This window comes from Labrus bergylta, chromosome 18 (genome assembly GCF_963930695.1).
Source record: "Labrus bergylta chromosome 18, fLabBer1.1, whole genome shotgun sequence".
Lineage (NCBI taxonomy): Eukaryota > Metazoa > Chordata > Actinopteri > Labriformes > Labridae > Labrus > Labrus bergylta.
This window is the reverse complement of record NC_089212.1, coordinates 20,785,427-20,808,936: the sequence shown is the minus strand read 5'-3', so window position 1 is coordinate 20,808,936 and position 23,510 is coordinate 20,785,427. Positions and strand designations below refer to the sequence as shown.

At 40.1% G+C, this 23,510-nt stretch overlaps 1 protein-coding gene across 2 annotated transcripts in view; it reads left to right on the top strand.

The window, feature by feature from the left end:
• stxbp6 (syntaxin binding protein 6 (amisyn)) overlaps positions 1–23,510 on the top strand; it is a 62,424-nt gene that overhangs the window by 35,788 nt on the left and 3,126 nt on the right. The window contains exons 3-6 of one of the 2 annotated variants that reach the window (XM_065966519.1): positions 11,540–11,670; positions 11,788–11,953; positions 15,313–15,411; positions 21,871–22,028. In XM_065966519.1, the coding sequence (XP_065822591.1) occupies positions 11,540–11,670; positions 11,788–11,953; positions 15,313–15,411; positions 21,871–22,028 (554 nt within the window). The remainder of the gene's footprint in view (positions 1–11,539; positions 11,671–11,787; positions 11,954–15,312; positions 15,412–21,870; positions 22,029–23,510) is intronic. The other variant, XM_020638722.3, reaches the window with a different exon arrangement.

The window sequence follows — 23,510 nt, the reverse complement described above, 5'->3', positions numbered from 1 at the left end:
CCTGCTGTATGTACATTGTAAAACATGAAACCTGCAATTTGCATATAGTCTATGTGCACAGCGTTCAGTCAGCCCTGTTTTTTTCCCACCTTCAGCCTTCAGCCTACCCTACTTGCTCTGTTTCTGGAGTGTTAGCTGTACTCTCAGGTTCTCAAACTCACAGGTAAACTTCTGTCTGTATGTTAACATGGTACTATTTCTTTCTGAGGTTAATTAGCTGTTCAGACTTCCTGTCTGGGTCGATCTATTCTGTGCAGTGACCGCGACGCGAGCTGTGGAAACACAACCGGCGCCGTAGTGTACGACGCTGAAGGTGTCCTGTAGATTCTCTGTCATATTTAGTCACAGATGACGTATCCAGACTACAATCATTCTTTAGACACATACTATGACAGTAATCGTAAACTCCACGAGATAGACCCAGGCCTTGTTACAGAGCCGTGTGTCACATTGAGCTGTAGTTGAATAAATCACAGCACAAATGAGTTCCCAACTTGTAACCGTGTATTGATCCAGACCACCCTCTCTTTGTTCTCAACACCTGTTTGTAATGAATTCTTCATCCTCCCCTCCCCTGAGTTACCAAATCATAATGAAAACGGGCTAATGGCTTTAAAACAACAAGAAAGACAAATGGAGAGTGTTGTAGAGTTTTTACAACTCTGTGAATTAGACAAATCTTTTAACCCTCATGTTTTAGGATTACCGTCCACTTTTTGTAACATTTAACAGAATAAATAAGTGTGGGAACAAACCCTCAGTTAATCATCTGCTTTACAATCTCTTAAAATGCACCCATCTGTCACCTTTACGTCATCTCTGTGGCAAAGTTTTGTCTGTTTATCTTTTAGGATTTGGCAAATACTGCACCGCAATGACAGAAAAATCTATCCAGTGAAGCCATATAATTAAATCCTCCTGGACCTAATTTAAGGTTTGTGGCTACAATTGGTGTAGAGGAAATAATCCAAGTTTCTTGAATGAATTGCTTTTGTAATGACTAGGATGGGGTTTTGTAATGACTGGGTTTTGCTGTTGTTCCTGAAGGAGAACCTTGACCTTGAGTACTTTGTGCGTCTGGAAGTTCTAGAGGACACTGTTTTTGTGCGGTCTTCATGGTGCTTATCACCCATGAGGGAGATAAATGGATCCTCTTCACCATCCATCTGTCTCTGGTGACATATCACATCTATCATGTACACTCAAAACTTTGCACAAGTGAAAAGCTTAAACTATTACCCTGAAAAGTTTTCTGTTCCAAGTGAAGCAGTGAATTTGATCCATCTAATTAAAGCAAAACTTTGAGGTTATCAGCCTGTGTGATCTCTTAAAACAAAGGATGAGCTGTCGAGGTCATCTATTACCATGTTATAATGCTGATGAAGTATAGGTTTCTGTTTTAATGGGACCAACGTGTTTTATATGCACTTTCTTCTGTTATGTGTTGTTCCGCGTGATATATGGACATCACTCTGTATTCGATCTTGTCAGAATAAAGTTTGTGGCAGGAGTTGTGAATTAAACTTTCCCCCATTCCCACCACATAAAGACACACTTCTAACAGGAAGTAACTCTTCCTAAAAATAAAAACATAAATAACAAGTAATGTATCCCCCGTTTACAGAAGGTGCAGCATGTTCTTTGAAACTGAAATGACAAACTATCCCTGATGTGTTTTTTTCAGCTTTAACCTGATGACAAGTAGACAGCATATCAAGGCTGAAAGAACAAAGCGCCCCGAGGCAAAGTACTACATGGTGCTTTCAAAAAAACATTCTGCTGCAGCCCTAGAATTGTCTTCCCCTGAATCTACCTCAGAATGCTTACAGTGAAACTCTTCTGTTTTCCAAAGTCTTTCCTCGGCCTCCCCGGGTTCTTCTAACACATGCTCTTTTAGAGAAACATGCACAAGTACAAGAGATAAAGACCTTTGCTAGTATTTTCTCATGTAAATGCATTGCCTGGTGTCATGTCTCTTGTTAAATATCGATGTTCTTATGCTGCTGTTTAAAATGATTTGAGGGCAGCTGGTTGGTGTTTATGTCTCTCTGTACAAATGTTCTGATGAGCTACGTTGTTAAGGACAAGCCTTGTTCACATCACGTGTCATTATGTGCAGTAAAAAAACTAAAATTGTCTAAATAAATCAAAAGTTTTGGGGCAAAGTCAACAAAGCAACAGAGCACCATAAAAGGCAAAGAGAAGAAAAGAAAGAGCTGGGACAGAACAAGCCAGTCGCTGTGTATTTATAAGCAGAGTTGAAGGTGTGTGTGTGTGTGTGTGTGTGTGTGTGTGTGTGTGTGTGTGTGTGTGTGTGTGTGTGTGTGTGTGTGTAGGGAAAGAAAATTAATACAGTAAGGTAGAGGATAAATCACAAACAATCACAAAATAATATGTTAACTATGGAAAGTAAAACGTTCTTCCTGGAAAAAAATGTAAACCCCCACCCGAACAGGTGCACAATCTTTGTGGGGGAAACTCTGCAATCCTTTTGCCTGATGTTCAGTATATCCTAATCTGGGTTTATCTCAGGTCGTATTAGATGCAGACGTTACTTCACTGAACCTTAAAGGGAACAGATGGACCAGGAAATGAGATCTGGAAACAAGCCTGAACTGTATTGCTTTAAGTTATCATTTGATTTCACTTTTCAAGGGTGAAAGGTGAGATTCAGTGGAATGACTCACCAGCATATGATCCAGCTCCACCAGTAATAGAAGTGGGAAAATAGATAAATGACAAGAGTGGTATGATAATAGGTCTGTGATAATAAGCTAAATCCCTCATTTCAAAGAATCAAAGAACAAAAAGCCAGACCACCCAGACAAAAATACTCTTGTATATCCAAAAAAAACAACCCATCAGTGAAAGAGGAAATCCTGATAACCATAATGTTTTAAAAGTTTAAAATGAATGCCATAGGGACCAGGATTATTGTATTAAAGGATATTTACTTATTCTGGTGAGACAGAGAATAAACCGAATACTTAAAAAAGGTAAAATGACACATCCATCTCTGATCTTACCAACAGGTCATCACTTTGCATTTCTTTCTAATGTTCTGTGAGTGACCCAGGTTGGACACTGAGGATGTTTTCAGTTGAAGGTTTCTGTTCCAGGCACATCAGTTTAGGTCATCCCGAAGAAGTAAGTGTTGAGGAATGCACTTTGTTTTGGATGTTTGAAGTCCCGACACATGCGCTGCTTGATAATATCCAGATAAGGTTGTGATGAGGTCTTCATGTATTAACACGCACCAGATTTTTGGCACATACAACAAGTTCTGAACCTTTTAAAAAAAAAAAAAAAAAGTAATCTCTTTAACCTGGAGCTGTGAGATTTTTGTTGCAAAATGTAATAACCTGACTCTACCTCTTTGCTTTAGAGGATTTCTTCATTTAATAAAGTTAATAAATGTAGAAATGCAAAACTAGGCAAATCATGTGAGGTTGGGTTATTGGGGCAATTCAATCAGTTCAACTATTACTTGGCTTGTATGGAGCCTTGGTAGGCTGCTGTGTGCACAATCCGTCTCATAGCATCACAGTAGGGGAGAAGCCTCAGGTTGGTGCCCCAGTGTAATTAAATATTTCCTTGTATCCGTCGACTTTGGCTCTAGAGGAATGTCTACTATGCGGGCTGGGGCCTCGCTGAATAGCTTTGTTATTAAGTGGTCCGAGGAGCACAGGGTGATGTACGAGCTTGGACGCTCCTAATGTGTAATATAGGCCTCACTGGAGATCGTATGTATCCTCCATGGATGTGCACTGGAGCAGGAAGCAAGATGAGAAAGAGAAACACGTCTCACCACCACTGTGCGAAGCCTGATTGGTTTCTTCGCCTCTCTATTGGATGATGATGTTTTCCCTCGGTTTGTCTTTATGGGATTCTGGGATATATTGCTTGGCCTTCATTGTCCTTTGATGAAATCAATGCCTGGTTCATTGTTGGTCTGAAACAATCTGTCATTTGCTATATGGCAAATAAAAAATATAAAGCCTTGGTGTGCACCTGAAATTGTTTCAGTTTTTTTTGTATTTCTAAGAAGTAATTTCAGTGACTTTGTCATAAGACAGTTTGTGACCTTAATAACTGAAACTGAAGCCTTCATTGTACCAATCTTTTTCCTAAATATGTTTTCAACTTTCTTTCTTCAAGCTGTTTCTCTTCACAGTATATACTCTAAATGTAACCCTAACCTTAACCCACCGGCCGGCCTTGCGTATAAAGCTGTTTTAGTCAAAGACTAGAGAAAAGAAGAAGAACATACTCACTGCTTGTATGTGCAATATGATGAGTTAACCAAAGTGTGCTAACATTAGCCTGCTAGCACAACAATGCAGGACACAGCCAATTGCAGTTCGAGCAAAGGACAATTTGTCCGCCGCTTGCGCTCAATCGTGCTTAATCATGGTGCGCTTTAATTTCTAACTCCTTCGTGTGGAGGGGGGTTGGAGGTGTGTCACTGGAGGAAACAGTGGTTTGTTTTGGTTTCATGCTGGTGCTGAAGAGCGACATCTACTGGATCAAAAAGTCGGTCATTCTTCCTTTAAGAGAAAATGTCATAGTGAGTTATGTATTTGCACTGAGTCATAAATTGTCTGCAGGGCATCTCACCAAGCCCTAAACAGAAGTGTTTCTGCCATGCTACAGTTTATCTGCTAAGATGAAGAAAAGTAAAGTTTAGTTAAACTCTTCTGATCAACAGAGGAGCTTAGATCACCTTTTTAATTCACTTATTTATATAATATTGCCATTAATGTTATTTTTCACAAGTTTATTGACGAATGTGAGGATGATAATTGACAGTAATTTTTTAAACACTTGAGTTCATCCTCCGTTGATTAAATCAGCTCTGAGTTACTTTAATGTGAACCGAACTTAAAGAAGCCCTGGTGCATCAAAGGAGAGTTTTCATTTTGGACGGCTGACGCACATGATTCGTCAAGCCTCCAGAATCCTTTTAACGTGTTGTCCTTGGGTGAGTGTTATAATTGGATGGATAGCAGACGTGACTGGAGGCAAAAGATGGCTATGTCTTAAAAAGCTCATTTGGGTTTGGGATTCTTACAGACCAAATGAGCTTAAAAGACAGGGATGACTTCAGTTCCAGGTCCTCAAAGACATCAATTCATTTTATTCTCAACATATGGTTTGAAAGTGATGTGAACATGAGGTTACATCAAGGCCATGTCAGTCAAAGTTAGGTTAATTAAAATGCCGCTTTAGTTAATGTGTAATGGAATTTCATTTCAGCCTTTTTTCCCTACTGGTGTTTTATTATGATTTGAACAGCCATTAGTAGTACCCAGTGTCTATTCCAACTGTGAAGGTTTACAGCTACTGGCAGTGTTGCATGATTGTTGTTTTTCAGGGTGATTAGTCACTTAATTAAAAAACACAGAGGCTTGAATAACATTTCAGACACAAATTATATAACACACAAAAAACAATGCTGAAGAACTTTTCTATAAACATCTTGCCCAGTTGTTATTCAGCTGTGACACATTACTGATTTTTTCAGATATTCAAGTGTTTGTATCGTTCACAAGTTGATAAAACTGAAAGTTGCTGTTTGTTGATTTAACAACCTCTCTTGGAATAAAGATGTAGGCATTAGGGATTCATCTGAACTCAATTATAAACTAAACGTTGAAAAAATGCAGCACTTTCGGTTTTAAGTCAAACACATTTCATTATAATTTGCATATTAAACTTGTTGTGTTAGAGTCTACATTAAGTGTTTCTTTTCTGTTGTGTAAACCCGATGGTGTCTGTATCTGTTCCATGAGTATCTCGCCCCTCTCAGGGGTTGAACGAAGCTGTTCTCTTTTCTATAGCTATTATTCACCATGATATACGTGCCATGCGTCCATCTTACAATTGGTGCCTCGACTCTGCTTGGACATCATCCCTGCCTGAGGAGGCCTTGTACACAGCATTCACTGTTTTCTAACCCATGAATACACTGTAGATTCTTTTGTCACAGGACGTTGCCAGTCTAGACAGAACTGCGTTTCATTTGAGTGACAGCTTCTGTCTGATGATTACAATGTGTTCAAGCTCAGGCAGGGCAGCTTTAAAATAGACCTGTAATCACAGAGCAAGACGGAGAAAGCTGTGAGACATGGCCTCAGAGGATGGTTCTTAAACACGCAGCAAAATTAGTCCTGGAATGCACACTCCTTAAATGGTGACACTTCTATGTGGTTTCTTTGTTATCATTTCAAGATTTAATGTCAACTAATGGTATTAACAAACCTTTTTCATTTTTACTTCATTTGTTTGAAGTGTGAAATAAATGATGAGTCTTAGATGAAGGCATTGTCATAGTGTGTCTCTAAATAAAATGAACTTAAACTGGATACTGTATGGTACATTCTTTGTAATAAACTAAAAACATTGCCAAAGATAACTTCCAAAAGTTTAATTTATCTTTAAATAAATATAGAATTAGTTGAAAGTTACTTCATCCTCTCTCTCTTTATACAGAAAGAACAGCAAGAAAGGAGTTTTTAGCTTTTTCTTGCCAACCAACCTAATCATTTATTGTCATGAGACTGATAATAATTCATGGGGATTCATGCATTTAGTTTTTCCACACACATATCATCTATCCCTTTAGGTCATATCTGGTCCTCAGCCAAGCCAAACAAACAGTGCATACTGTATTTCTTTGTAGCCGAACACTTTGTTCATTAGTATTTCTTTCTGTCTGAGGAGTTTCAGAATGTCTTTGACTTTCTGTTTACTGGGATCCAGCTACGAGTCAATATTGTATCTGACGCGTCCTCGCTTGCTGTCCCTGAATGAACCCGGCCAGGTGCAAGCCCCTTCTTCCCAAGTGTAGTTGATGCCTTGCAAATGAGACTGCCATGGCAACCGTGTCTGCTTATTGTCAGAGCATGGAGCCAATTGACTGCTAACGGAAGAGGTCTGATTTGTGAAGAGATCTTTAGCCCACCTGGCTAAGAACAAGGCTGTGACGGCTTCTTTGAAGTAGGACAGATGGGAAGCAAATGATTAAAAACACACTTTCATCTTGTAAGCTTGACTACTCAGGTATCCTGAACTGTATTTAAATTTTGTAATACAAGCAACAAACTGTTTAGGGGCGAAATAAAAGGTAACAGCGGTTATTGAAATGATTTACCACTGGGTTTGTGCTACTTCAGAAGGTTAACAGCAATTGGTATAAGTAGATGTTATCAAATGATCTGTAAAGAGTGCAAAATATCAGATCACTTTGTCTGTAAGTGTGGGCTGTGTATTATAAATGTCTAAGTACATGTACTTTTCATATAATTCTCCATGTTTAACCTGTAAATTAGAGCATAGATCGAGCCCAAAAAATCCATCCCGAACCGACCTGAGCCTGTGCTACTTCTCTCTGTTTTAACTGTACTTATGGGCCAGACTTTAACCCATATATTTAATTTTAGTAAGTTGTCTTTTTTATAATTAAAATGTAAGTTGTGTGAAAGAATGAATCAGTTCAGATAAGATGTTAATGAGTGAATTCTTACAGAGAGAAAATAACTTTTATATAAGACCTGAAGACCAACCTGACCCAGCCTGGCTTGGGCCCGAGGGACATACTGACGGCTCGGCCAGAGAATCTAACCTCTTTTGTGAATTGAATTACTTCACTTTCTCTTGGTGGGTGGCTCTTGAAACCAGCAAGAATTCTAGGAAACCCGGTGCCTCTCTGACTGTACGTTTACACGTCATCTTCCATATCTGATGTGATCTCTTGTTATTCTGTGGTTTGGGATTTTCATATCTCCTCTTGGCTGGCCCAATATGCTGATGCTTACCTTGTTTCTGGCTGGTGGATGGAGACTTTGGGGAAGCATCAATGTTGACAAGAGGATTAAGTTGTATTATATGAGGAAGTGGGAGTTATTAATGTTATGCCCGTGTCGGTGGTCCTTCTCCTTACTCTGTTAGCTTTCATAGTGTCTTTGGCAAGCTCCAGTATTTCTCCATGAACTCCAGAGTTATTCTGTACTTGTTCAGACATTGGTGGTACTGGACTGGATTTATTTTAATAGTGCTGTAGTCAGCATTTTCACCAATGTTTGTATACACTTATAATCGACCAACTGCACACTTCTCACATGATCATTTACTTAATAGTTGCTTTAACTACATTTCCATTCGGAGCTCAAATTTCCGTCCTAACAACCACAGCTATGATAATATTTCCTTGAGGGAATAGTGATCCTGAGAACGTTTCCTATGCAATGTTAGCAGTCTGTGTACAGTATGAGCTTCCGCTCTGCCGCAGCGTTTGCACTTAGCCAAACACAACAAGGGACTGATCCACTGGAGGAAGTGAGAGCATGTCACCATCAGAGTATGAGAAAGGAACCCCAGCATGGCCTTCCTCTGACAGCCCAAATGGAAACAATGGCTTTAGCAGCCTTTCAGTGTCTCTCCTTGTTCCTAGATATTATGTAGCCCAGTGGTGTTTGCTCATTCTTATGTAAACGTGAAGTCGGTCAGGGAGGCAAGTCATATGCAGTTTCGTATTTGTTCAAACTCAGTTAAAGTACATGACTAAGGAAGCGCTGTGCTAATCAGCATTGAGGTTCTCATATCATAGTGGTTCTGGAGGAGTGGCATGTAGGAGGTTGTTGACTAGTTTGGTGGCAGTTTAGCTCAAAAAAGGTTTACAATACGGTCAAAATTAGAAGCAAACTTTGCCTATGAATCTTTTTATTTCTGTACAAACATTGGGTAGACTAATATCATTTAGTTATTATAATAATATATCACAGGTGTTCAGGTTAATGCAAGGCAACAGACTAACTTTTAGTTTTGACTATAAAAGAAAGGTTTGTTGAATCAAGAATGAATTCCACAATCAAAACTCACATTTCTATACTGACATCCATCAAATCTTCAACTTCTCTCTCTCCCCCTCATAAATAAAGTCCCAAACAATGCCTCTGTCATTATTTCCTCTTTGAATTACTTCTCTAAACACACTCAGAGTAGCACTCAATCCACTTGAGGTTTCATTTCAGTTGAAGCACTTGAGTAAATGATTTCTTAGAGGCATGTCCTTGATTGCTGTTTCAATAAAGCCAGCTCCTCTAACTGTCAGTAACACTTCAATATGCAGGGGAGCAACTCCAAAGAGGTGGGAGTCAACTCTCCTGAATATGAAATAGATGTTTGAGAGGCTCAAAGGCGTCTGGCAGTTTGATTAAGACCTCTGCGTTGATGCGTTGACGACTAAGCTCCACGGCCTTGAGAAAGCAGCTTTTCTTTCACGTTATTCACGGATGTTCTAAGACGTCAGATCTCAGGGAAATGTCTAAAAGATAAAATGCCAAACAGTGCCAACAGATTACGTCTGAGCATACAGTAAAAGTTACTCCCAAAACCCTAACCCTAATGGAGAAGTCAGTCATAGGTACTTCTTTTCTTCTGTTTGTGCTGTACAATCTGCTGCAGGCACAACACTTACAGATCAGTAACATATGGCTTTGTACAGTGTATTGTAATAGGTTTTTTTCAAATCTCCATTCCCTTCTGCTTTAAGTTACAGCAAATTTAACGACAAAGCGTAAGTGTTTGTGTGCAGCTTGGCATATTCTGCTAGAATGAAAGGCAGCGCATACTATCAACATAGACCTGTGCTAAAAGTTAATACAAAAAATTAACACCTTAAAAAAGTTGAAGATATTGGGCCTTGAGAACTTGTAATAGACATTTGTTCCAAATATGTGACATTTTCAAGGCCAAGCTTTTTTTAATTGATACTGAAAAGAGTCGTAAGTATCAGCTTCATACATTATCGGGTGTTTCTGGAAGGATTTGATGGAGGAAAAGTTTGTATCTTTAAGCTGAATTCATAATCTTCTACTCTTTTATCTCTCCACTACCAATCATCATTTTACCAAGGGACAGCAATAAAAGCCCATTTCTCCTTTATCAGTAAGAGGAAAATAATGGTTCGACTGCTAAAGTCTATCATCTGCAAACAACTGTAGCTCAGAAACAAATTATTCCTGCTGTGAATTGGATGACCTGAGTTTCTAAACTCCTAGTTTTCAACACATTTGTTCATTACATCAAGCTGTCATCCTCTTTATGAAATTCTCTGGCTTAACAAGCTTCTGTTAACCTCCTCTGTGACCCCAAACAGATCCGATCATTCACTTCATCTGCTCGACATGGTAGTGGCGTTCTCTTTGATAATAAAAGTTTAAAAGAAAAGATTGGAAAAGAATTACAGCCTGCCAATGTCTGCCTGCATTGTGTGAGTCTAAACCCTGCTGGACCTCGAGTATTGACTACAGCTGTCTAAATGGATACACATAACATCCTGAAAATATCACCTGATATAACACTCAGCCTCACCTTTGTTTTCAAAGTTCTATCCAGAAATGGGCGTGGTAAATCTTTCCCAAACCAAACGTGAACATAAGTCAGAAGTGTGCAATAACATCGCAACTTGCAGGAAAGCAAGAAGAAAACAGACGAAAGGGTGAAAGTGACCCAAAGATGACCCCCTTTAGGAGATGACACAATGGCCAATGTGGGAGAGCGGATCTAGAGGTCCACTGCAGAGGTTGAAAAACCAACATTAGTGTAGAGGTACAAAGGGTTTCACTATCCAACCACACACACTTTGTTTAAACAAAGGGCAAGTGGGCCAAACTGAGGACAAGATGATGTCATTGAACAGGAGATTAAGTTAGAAGGATTATTTGGTATCATGGCATCACCTCAGCTTTATAGTTATGTACATAAAAATGTATCTTATGTTACCAGCCTTTTAGAAAAGCTTCAAAATATGAGAACATTCCTCCAAGAATCAGCAGGAACAGACTGATCCTTTCTTACCTGGATAATGTAAATATTAGGAACCACCGAAGTATGATATTGCATCAAATCATAAAACTTTGCAGTACCTAATGAAGTTCAAATGAAAGCGCAGTGTTTTTGTTGGGTGTGTTGTCATTATGTCCAATGTTTCTCTTTGTGCGTTATTGTTACCTGCTTTGATTTAGTCAGCACTGCAGCAGAAGAGAAATGGGTTGTGTCCAACAAGGTGTGAAAATGCGGAGCAATTTATTCTTTCACAGGAACAATTTAAACAAGTGTTTGTGTTCTCCAAACCATCGGTGTGGAAAATGTTCTTCATGTAGCCGGGACACTGGAACTCATTGCACACATTGCACAGAGTACTTTATGTAAGATTAATGCTCACAAATTAACAGAGTGGGTAGAAAAGCAGAATTAATCTGTGTCTGTTTATGGTCTTTGTTTTAGAACTTTATATTTAATGTCTTTGTTGTTGTTGGATAAGAGTGAATATATCACCTTGTCTCAGCCATGTTTATTCTTGGCTCGAATATTTAATATATATATTGGTTCATCTTGTGACCTTAACTGTGTATTTATCCAAACCTTAACTTTCTAGATATATGATAAACATGGCTATAGTTACATCATATTGGTATATTAAATAACTGCTGTAAAAAAAACTTATCAGGTGTGTTTTATTGTTTTGTTTCCACAGTTACAAATAAGAAACCGTCCCACGTATCCATAACTAAAGTGAAGCAGTTCCAAGGATCCACTTCCTTCATGAAAAGATCCCAGTGGACAGTTGACCAGCTACGGCAGGTCAACGGCATTGACCCAAACAAAGTATGGAACTTTTATGTCTGCTATTCACTTATTTCATATTTCCATTTAAAAAAAAGAAAGAAAGAAAAGCAGGCAACAAAAATAAAAAATCTTTTCCCGTCTGGTATTCTCTCCAAGGACTGTCCAGAGTTCGACCTGATGTTTGAAAATGCTTTCGACCAGTGGGTCGCTGGATCAGCAGGAGAGAAGTGCACCTTCATTCAGATTCTCCACCACACCTGCCAGCGCTACAGCTCCGCACGGAAACCCGAGTTCATCAACTGTCAGTCCAAACTACTGGGGGGTAAGAAAAGTGAAAATAACCCTCTGTGCTAATTGTTCTTCGTTAATACTTCTTGTTGGCACACAGTGGCACTTCAATGCCAGACTGTTGTCATACTGTGCTGTAAGCCAGTCTGAAGCTGATTATGCATGATGACAGCCAGCACCTGGTGCCTATGAAAATGCATGCTTATTCCTCGCACACAGCATCTGTTGAGCGCTCTGCTAAAGTGAGGTCAATGAGGATGGCCAACAATATGTGTCAGCTATGACTCAAAGCATCTGACACTGATCAGCTGGTTTCAAGCACATATACAACACTAAATCATTAATTTATGTGATGTTGACACATTTCATTCTGTGCCTGAAGTGTAAGACACATTTTTTGAAATTGCTTTCCACCCTTCATAATATTATTAAACATCACAGTAGGAGCTCAGGCAGTTCTTTAACCAATGACACGGTTAACAAAATATGTGAAGCTGTGTAAAAACATCGGATACTAACCTCTCCCTTCATTGAACTTAATACTGACTTCATGACACACTAATAAATAATATAGGCTGATCAAACAAAGTCAAAGTAGAATTTCATTGTTCATTGTCAAACCACATAAATGGACACTTCCTGGCTACACATTGTGTTTGTTATTTGAGAAGGGAAAGCTTTTGGTTGTGGTTTCTCTTTCCAGTAACCAAAGCAGCAACCTCAGCAGCTTAATCAGATATTGATCTGTTTATCTCTGCAAGCCACATCTTTGAGAACAATTTAACCTGTTGTATTATTCATGGCATTATCTATGGAAAAACATCCCTAAATATGTCTCCTACAGCAATAACCTATGATTGATATTTTCAAAAAACACTGAATTAGTGTACTTTGGATGATTATGGATATTTCACTTTAAATAAAGTATTAGGGTTAATTTATGCTTCCTTTAAATATGAACATAGATACATGTGTTTTAAATTATATGAATGTCATGACCAATCTATACTCCCACATGTCCTTTACGTTTGGATGAACGTTTCAGGGCGTGCAGTCTTGCAGGGACCTTCACTATTCCTTCACTGCCCTCCGACTGACATTCAGTTCCAGTCTGATCTCCACCCAGCTGTTCTGTTGTAGTCGTCCGTCCCTTTTTGTAGTTCCTAACCAACTTGCACAAACTTTCCTCTGGAAGTTCTGCCATTTTCCAAAGTATTCTTCCTCGCTGTGTTTTGCTGGTCGTGCTTGAGCGGTTGGCTTCACTGCTTCATAGGTATCCGTAAGCTTTCAGAAAACTTGCAGAAACACAGACCAAATTAGGGCAGAGTAAAGACAAAAGTCTTCATCCGTATCTGTATGTGTATCAGACATAGAGCATCACTCAGTCTGTAAACTGGTAACACACACTTTTAATCGCAGATTTTGTGGCATCTCATTGTGAAAAAATTGCTCCTAAAAGTATTCAACATAAAAGACAGTGAAGACTTTAGTAACTTTCAATGTTCAATTTGTCTTCTTTCTCTTTATGTATGAAACTCACTTTCTTCTCATTAATAATACAGATGTTCATTCTCTTGAAATTTCTGTAAGGTTGCCTTGACCTTCCTCCTACTCTGACAACCATTTCCATATTTAACTCAGTTAAACTGACCCTGGTGCAGACCATCTTCTCTTGTGTAGGAGGGAAGGTAGTAAAGCTCTGTCGAGCTCTGAACCCAGAGATCTTAAGAGTAGGATGGATAATGCAGTGACAAGGTTGCATATCAGCAAATACTGCCTTAAATGGAACTGGAAATTACACTTACATTTTTTTTTTAATTGCACAAAATCCAATTAAACTGATGGACAATTATCCGATTCATTGAACCAACCTAGATGTCTTTGTTGGGAATAAGAAATTCACTCATACACATCCAAACCTGTGGATTGTGGATCCCTGGATGTATTGTGTGTAGTGATTTGATAACAGACTCCAGGCTCTCAGTGAGGGGTGGATACTGTGTTTGATGGATGGAAAAGCTGACAGTTTTCCAAGCACATCGTAACAGGAAGAACAGATAGGATGCCAGCCTGCTGCCAACTCTGTCGACTCCAGTTTAAGTCTCACACCAGTGCAAAACAAAAATCATGACGCTGCTCAGGTGTGGGACCATAACTGTGGGAGACTTAACCTGCAGAATCCTCTGGGATGGCAGCCAACAGACAAACCCTGAAGGTAGAAAGTTATGCACATAATTTTGCTGATAAACCGTCAGTACAATAATTAAGTTACCAAGAGAGTACTGTATGTTTGATATGGATCATAAACTGAATGAACAAAACAGGACAGGAGTGTAACTCATAAATCTCTGTTTGTTTCCCCGTGTGAGTACTAGAGCTGTCATAACGATGTCATCAGTGGTGTGTGGATGCCAGCAGCTTTCTTGCTTGAGCTTAATCTTGCTCTGTTTCCCCAGGCTTATCACGTTACTACAAGAGGTCCTGTCAGTCTTAAGTCCCACATGGTAATAGACTGCAGACAGGTGCCAGCTTATTCAATGCATTGCATTTAAGGAGCTGAGGCCATGATGCAGAACGGTTTCAAATTGAACGTCAGATTGAATTTAGATCCTTTAAACGTTTTAGTATCTTAGATGATTTATTTCCGTATGCTTGTGTCTATCTCCATGTCCACACCCAGGCTCTCTTTGGTTGTGCCAAATACATTCATGTTGCACTGTTAAGAGTGTTTCAGATGAAACCACAGTGAGGTGATACCGCAGAGTTTTAGACTCCCTTCAGAGAACAGGAAGTAGATGCACACGCGAATGTTTGCGAGCCCTAATGTTGCATATAATTGGTCAGGAAATAAAACAGCTAATTTTCTAATTGCCTCAGTGTCGATTTGGGCTGCTGGCCACACTGTTTACACCACTCTGCCCCAATTCTCACCTGAGCTTTTCTGCCTCACTGGCATCTAGCCGTGAGTTGTTTCTCAGCTAAAAAAAAAAAAAAAAAAAAAAGTGGATGCTTTTTAATCGTCAGCATTAGGGGACAAACTGTCTCTGTAATGTTAAATGATTTTCATTCTTCTAGAAGGTTACAATCAAGACATCTGTCAAGTGTAAAACAGTTTAAATATGAACTAATTTAACAAACATTTTCATTAATATGGCAACCAAGTTAAAGTTTCTTAACTCAAATTAACAATTACATTTAAATAAAATGTCCAATAATAAGTCAATAACCACTTTCATCAATTTATGCATGAAAATAACCGACAACTCAAACCATAATACATGAGTCATGATGTAAGAATCCAAAAAGCTTAACCCCCTCTTCAACATTTCTTAAATTATGCCATGTTTTGATGATCAATGCTGATAATGACCTTTTGATATTTTCTCATCACAGAAGACCAAGGTGTAGATTCAGTCTTTTTGCGCTGCAGGGTCTATTTGAACAAAAAGAGGAAAGAATTTGTTGCACACCACACTCATCTACTAAGACAAGGTAAGCCAGTAATATAGTACACAGAAATACCTGGACTCAATTTAGTTGTTACTAAAAAAGGTGTTGAGCTCCTAAAGAAATCAAGCTGGTTTATAAAGTTTCCTCGGGCTAAGGTAGTCAAATATTCTCCGTACTAACAAGTGAAGAGTCACAGTCATATTGAGGTTTAATGAAATACCACAGAATCTTTCAGACATGCTTCAAACTCTTGCATGTCTTGCATTTGTTCGTCTAGAAATCAGTCGTTCAGAACTATAAGCAAAAATGAAATAAATGTAAAAAACCTCTACTGCATATGAACTACATGTAACGCAGCTCTATTTAGAAGCTGCATAAGGAAATTCTGACTTAGGTAACTGTGGCCTTCTAAAAAGTTTGACAGAAAAAGGGTTTTGAATGAAGCCTTTTCTCTAATTTCTGACATGAGGACTCTGCTACTGGCTCTCATGGACTTATATTTGACTTGGTTGTCATAGCCGTGAATCATTAGTTAATATTTACTCACACTTTTGTCTTTGAGTAGTCAGAAGACTAGAAAAGCGCTATACAAGCTCAAGTCCATTTACCATTTAAATCACATTTTGATGAACAGGGGCAGTACAACGGTAGAGAGCTTTTTTTCCAAGAAGATATCTTCAGTATTCTGAGCTTCCGTGTAGTTTTCCAAAGTGGTCATTTAAGCTTAATCAGGACTATAACTGACAAAATAATGTCTGTTTAATTCATAGTGTGATGCTGACGTTTATCTGCTGATTAAGCCGCCTGAGAAGACGCTGTTCCTGAATATTTATTTTTCTGTCTGCGTTAACTCTGCTCTGTGGTACATTCAGTACAGAACGTCCACGTTGTCCTCATTGGTGTCTCTTATCAAGCTGGTTAAAAAAAAGCTACAACGAGATACTTGGACTGAACTGCAGGCCAAACTGAGCCACCAAGGTCAAACCCTTTTCCAACATGAGAAAAATATTCAGCGATGAAGTGATGTCTCAGCTTCTCTCCAACCTTAGAATTGAAGTCGTCTTTGAGATTCACATTCAGCTCACTACAAAGCTAAAAGGATACATATATTGATAATAAGGTAACTAAAACCAGGATGGAATGACAACATAATACAGACTTAAAACTAGTTATTAGTTTGGGTCATGGTCCTGTATGCTTGTGGTGTTTGGGACAGGATAAGTTCTTTAAAGACAATAATATAACAGTAGAGTGAATACACAGTATATATTTCAATAGGAAGGGGTGGGGAAGGAAATGAGGGCAATGTACAGATTGCTTAATTATTTGGAAAGCACAGACAGAAAATGAGATCTACACCGCACAGGAGGTCAGGGAGCGACCATTGAACGGGAGAAAGGGGGAATGAAGAGCACAGAAGAGAAGTGATGGGATAAAAGGCTATTGAGAGATAATAGACGTGTGTCATAAGTGCCGGCGGGAGTCGTCCTTTCTGGTTGAACTGCTTCTATAGTTTCAGGATGCTGCTGCGGATAATGTCAAGATTTGCATTTATTAAACCGAGGGAGGGGGGGGCAGGGGTCTATCTTGTAGTAGGAGCTGTAAAGCTGTTTCTTCAGTCCCCTATGAGTTCGATTTACATGAATCATCTCTTGCTGAGTATCTCTGTGATCTCAGAATGGTTCTTGAAGTCTCGGCTTTATTGATTGAAAACTGGCCTCCTAAAGGTCTCTGTGCATCGGAAAGCGACTCTGCAGAGAAGCTTGAATTTTTTTGTTTTGATCCCCTCCTCCTGCTTTGACCTTGGTGAAAGACATCTCAACACAATCTTAGAGCAGAGAAGGATTAAAGGAGGAATGTTTTGAATTATTGAAAGACTTGTTTCCGCCTTGGCCTTCATGCCATCATGATGATTTACTGTGTAACCCTTTATCATACTTCAGAGCTTTATACCTCAGATTCTCAGAAAGTGCTAGAGTGGACATCCATTTGATTACTTTAAATGAATAAAAAAGATGATTTATCACTACACACTCCAAAACATCTTTATAGTTGTAGCTGGGTTGGAATTCGACATTATAATCCAGTCGTGATAAGTAAGTTGTGTAAAGCAGAGGTGGTATTCATCACACACCTCTTTATCTACTTTACTGGGTGCCTGTGTTTGTGATCACTTCTAGCAGCAGTAACACACAGCAGCATACTTGTCAACAGTAGGAATATCTGATGTTGTTTGTCCATTTTGTGAAAAGTTCTTAAATCTGCTGTAAAACAAGCAACTGTGTGTTTTCACATTGTCAGCCTCCTTATTGCAGACACTGTGGAAAGACGCTTGAAAATAACAGCAATTACTGGGTACTCAGGAGTCAAGAGGCTGTGGTAATGCAGGTTAAGCTGTGAGTAGGCTGGGGATCATTTACAGAAAACCCTCGATAAAGTGATTCATGTGTTTCTCTAGATGAGTAACAGTCGCCCTAAAGCCCCTCAGGGTAATCAGGAGACTTTCTGATGGTACTTGTTGAAGAGCAGACAAGTATGTGCTCTCTTGATACTTTACAGAAAGTAGTCTAAGACACTCTCCCTTCAAACACCCACACACACATTATACCTCACAGCATAACCCCCAATTTCCACGCTACTCCCTCAGCGCTGGACACTACACTACATTCTCCGCCAGTCTAGTCAATGATTGTGTTTCCACAGCGAGCGTTTCCACTAGTCTGATCCGTTTCAAATAGTTTTCAACCGAGTATGCTGCAGACAGAATATAACAACCCGGACAGGAAGTCAGACAGGGAAACGCACAAGAGGCGTCCTTTCAATTTCAAAATAAAACACCCTATACGGACTCACAATTGTATTTTTCCATCATTTTATCAACATTACGTCAAAACAGGCACCAAACAAACAACATATCATCCTCAGAAAGACAAAACAAAATGTTGTTTGCATGTTTTTCCCTTTTATTCCAGCGTGATCTCGTAGTTCTCCTGTGATGTGTGTGCAGCCGCTCATTGGCTGCGCTCACGTTCCTGTAACGGTTCCAGCGGGGCAAAACCGTGGCGCTAACGGACATTGTGGAAATTGGGGGTTAGCGCGGTGATAACATCAGAGTGGAAATGCTAAAGGCACTGTAGCATGTACTGATTGAATGCATTTTTGTGCGTCGCTGTGTAGGTTCTTGAATTGAATTATCCTATCTAATCAATTCCATATGCTCTGAGAGCAGATGTGGCTTGGCTGTCAGGATTCTGTGAAGTGTATCCGACATGTTCCTGTTGATAACCATCAGATTGTTTTCAGCAGCCCAGCCTCTAATCTACTGCTTACTGCAGACCAGGGAGAGAAGAAGTCGACTTTCAATGAACTTTCCCTCTTCCTTTGTTATGTTTGTTTTTGCTCAAAGTTCCTGCTTTCTGCAGTATTTTGGAGCCAGAAAACAACTTGCCTTTTGTTCTTTCTTCATTGTTAAACAAACCCTGTCTTGTAGTGATATCAGGGGGTACTGCAACAAAATTCCTCCTGCATTGTTGAGAGAGGCGTGTCAGGGATGGACAAGGTTTGTCCTCTTTCTGTGGGTTATTCTCAGTCAAACATGTCAGAAGACGCAATCAGACATAAGCTCCTCTTTTAGATCTTTCAGTGTCTTGTACCTCATTAAAATGCTGACAGTAATTAATACCAGTGAGCTTCCTCAGCGACATAAAATACCCGCTCTTATCCCAAATGATAACAGTGATGGCTGATCTGCTCACCAAGATTAAGAGCTGGGATCACAGCGTTTGGCACCACAAAACATAATCTACTCCTACACGTTTCATTCAGTTCCTGACGCTGCAGGCTCCCTCCACCCTGCCTTTCTCTGTAATTACATTCTCCACTGGGGGAGCCCACGCCGCAGCCTGCTGCTGATCAAGGAGAATGGAGGGAAGGAAAGCACCAAAGAAAGGGGAAAGGGTGTGCAGACAAACAAAGGGAGATGTTTGCTGCGTGTACAGTGTGTTGGTTGATGATTGAAGTGTTACTCACCGGGGCTGCACAGGAGGAGCGGATTAAGAAGAATCTTTATAAAGAGGGTCTTAGATTTTTTAGAGAAAGGACACTTTCATACTAACAGAGGCAGAGCAGGGATGCGTTGAGCCGATGTAGAGTGAATTCATCAGACTTGAACTTGTCCTTCCTTGTGGCTATACAGTTTTGAGTTGAGGAGGTGAATACTGCATCTTCACTGCAGCTTTGGACTGATTGTATTACTTAGACTTTTGATAAAATAAAGAAGGGATTCTGTCAGGTATGAAGCCTATTTCACTGCTCAGTGTTTCCTACACTATGAAGCGGTACTTGTGGTGGCGAGGGGCGGCTATTAAAAACTGTAAAATAGGGGTGAATGATGGCCTAGCGTTTATTTTGCACGCCCCTTGGAAAGAGGCTATAGTCCTCATTGCAGCGTCTTGGGTTTGAATCTGACCTTTGCCCTTTGCTGCACGTCATCCTAAACTCTCTCCTCCTCCTGTGATGTCCATAAAAGGCAGATAACTTCGATAGATAACCAAATCAAATTAACATTAGTTTGGTTATCTAGTAGGTCAGGCAATATATTTGGGTTATTGTGATCTTTTGAGATTTGGCCTCTCCTCTGCATTATGTTTTATAAAGATGCCTCTGATTTTGAAATGTTTCACTTCTTGTTCGGTAATCACAACGGGTGATACATGTATGGACGAGGCTTATGTAGTATATAGAAACGATCCTAAACTGAGAGGGCAGAATGCAATTCACAGCAAACACCTGCACAAATGATTAAAATAGCGGTATGATAAAGTTCATATTATAAATGAGATGCATTGACAGGAGGGACGTTCGGGAAGATGTGTCTCTCTCTCTCTCTGATCACCTGCAGAGTGTGTGTCAGATGTTCCAGGTTATCAGATGCAAGGCTCGGATGGCATCCTTATACGGATAATAAAAAAAAAAAAGAGTTTGCAAGTATACTTGAGCGATTGCAAAATACTTGGGCAGCTCGCCCAGGTATTGTCTATGTGTGGGAACCACTGCTGTTGATACAGGTGTGGTTGCAGTGTACAGTGTGGCATGCAGTCTGTTACATTACTTGAATTCCCTGACTGTTTCACAGCCTTGTGTTTGGGCATGGTGTTTTCATTTCCTTTTGTGTGTGTAGATATGAATACATGAACACCTTTACTCACTCTGTCTGCTGCAGCACGGCTGTCTTTACACACAAACCGCTTTGACTTTGTCAAGTTACTTTTTTTTTTTGTTGAAGGAACACCAGCTGGCCTCGCCGTCTGCTTTTGTGCTGTCAACTGCAGGGGAGCCATCCCAATTACCTGTCAGTCAGCCCTACCTGCCTGGATGCAGCGGGACACACACTCCCTGTATTGTAGTTTCTTTTGGGAGCCGATAGAATCAGACTTGTCAAATCTTTATACACTCAGTTCCTTCAAGCTTTGCTCAGACTTTTTCCTTCCCCCGATAACTTATTTACTGTATATTTGAGGATATAGACCTTGGAAAAAATCGAATCTTCTCAGTGTGTGTTGTCCTCATCTCAAAGTCAGGTACAGGAGTAGAGAGTGTAACTCTGCATTATTTAGTATAATAAGCAACACCACCAAATCAATAATAATCGCTAACCCCTGCAGCTTCGTTGTTTTCTGTAATTAAACTCAACTTTGTACACAGCAAACAGAAAGTCTCCAGGGGTAACAGGTCACATGGTCAGAGAGCAGCAACTCTTAGAACATTTCTGATTTTTTTTTTCCTAAACTAATGTGCTGACAAATTCATCAACATAAAAATGCACCCAACTGGAACAATGCAACTGAATTGCCAATAAAGAGATAGCAGCAGGAAGATTGCTGTTCTCAGTCTGCTGGCTAGTGTAGGACATAACGGCAGCGCTCCCGACGTGCAGTAGATTAATGGCTTGTCAGTGGAAACATCCGCAGGGCTGCCACGGCTATCAGAAGATGTGTTCTCTGTCTTATATCCACCACTGGGCCTCCAGAAGCATATATCCTCTCTCTATTACACTATAGTTTAGCAAAAGTGAGGGGTAATCGCAGGGCTGGCATCACAAGTTCAAAACTGAAGAAAAGCAGCGCTGAATGTTTGCAGGGGGTGATACTGTCTTCAAAAGAGACAATAAATCTGGTGCTGCATGTCTTGCTGTTGCTCACTTTGATGTTTGAAAAGGTTAATTTCACTTGATCTTTACTTGACATAAATCTGCGCTGAAGAAATCTCATTAGCCGCCTTCCCACGTTGCACCTGATGGATGCCATTTACATCATGTTGTCTCCGACTGTTAGCACAAATGCTGAGAGTCACTGATTGAACCAGCTAGTCTCCTTATTCACAAAGGAATAATAATAATGTCTTTCTCTTTTGTCTTTTCCTTTCTCTTTGTGTCCTACTTTGTTTCTCTTCTCTTTGCTGTGCCCCCCCTCCCCCCTCCCCCCCTCCACCTTTTATCTACAGGTAACAGTATACTACACTCAGCTGCAGACAGCGTGACAAGCGCCGTACAGAAGGCCAGCCAGGCTCTGAATGAGCGCGGGGAGCGATTAGGCCGGGCCGAAGAGAGGACCGCGGACATGATGAACAGCGCTGAACAGTTCTCTGTCACTGCGCAGAAGGTGAGGCAATATGTTAGCAAGATACATCACAGGGGAGATCCTCAGGGTGGGCTTACTGTGTGCATTTTTTATACAGAGCAGAATACCTCGTCAGGATTTTAAAAGTCGTTATTAGTTCAGCCGTGAGATCAAACATCTTACTTAAACCTGAGGATGTCGTACGAGTCGCTTTACTCCGACTCGAGCCTCTCAGCTGTGCTGCTTGCTGCTCTCAGAAGATAATCGCTTTTTTTTTTTTTCTTCTTCTTCTTCTCCCTCCCTCATTTACTCTCTCTTCTTTTGTGCTCCTCTATTGGGTGTTCCCTCATCCTCCATGTATCTCATATCTCTTGTTTTTCAAGAAAACTAATTGCATGCTGTGTAATGAGGCTATTAACATAATATCTTTTTTTTTTGTTTTTTTTTTAACTGCAAAACACAAGAAAATCTCTCTGCTTTGTAACGAGTGCACCTACAGTAATAATGTGACACAGTATCTCAGACACGCCTGTGTTTTCAGCTTGGCTTCCTCTGTCATGCTGTGAGCTCACTAAAAGACACGAGCCATCTGAAAGCGTGATGTGAATGACTTCAACACCGCAGCCGTATCACTCTCTATTAAAATGACTGTTTTTATGCATATTGCAGTACTAGTGATGGTGGTTCGATTGAAAGGCATTATAAGAACCTTGAACAGCCCCTCTTGCTGCTCACAGATGAGCTTCCCCGCTGTGATGAATTACAAAAACTGTTATAAGTGCAGAAAAAAAGCCTCAGGTCCAGAGGTAGCGATGAGAACGAGTGTAGAACCCCCATGAAGAATCACTCATCTGCCAGTGTCTCCATTTCACTTACTGCCATTAGCTTCTTTTAACGAATCATTCATCTTACTCATTATTATCAAGACTCATCATGTTGCATGTTTAAAGAGCTCTCTTAAAGGGAGTTTGTAGCCTCCATGATGGGGAAAGAAGTCGTTCATGTTAGGAATGGACAAGACTGTCTGCACTTTACTCGTTATATTTGAATCCGAGGATGACTTAAAAGGATTATTTGACTTTTCATGTCATCCGCATGAGTTGAAAGGCCGACCTCTGAATGATTCAAATTATAGTCAAGTGCAGTGCTAATCATCTGCTGTGCCGCGGCAGGGTCACCTCGACCCTTCCTTTCACTTTGCTTCTACAATCCACTTTCTGTGCTTCACTTTCTGACAGCTGGAGCTGCACTGCTCAGGTTTAGTGGAGACCGCTCATCTCTGTGTGCTGCTCTACTGCCCCCACTTGTTCACTTTGCAGAATTCAGTTTTCCTCTTTTTAATGCGACCGACTTCATACTCACTCTGTTGCTTCTGTGTGTGAGTGTGTGTTCATGCTGTGTAAATGTGTTTCTTCCATACATATGCCGCCATGTCCCATAGCTGTCTGTCAGATTTGGGAGCCTCGGTCATCTCTCTTTCACAATCCTTCTGAGCCCTTTAGAACCCTGAAACACCAGGTCTAA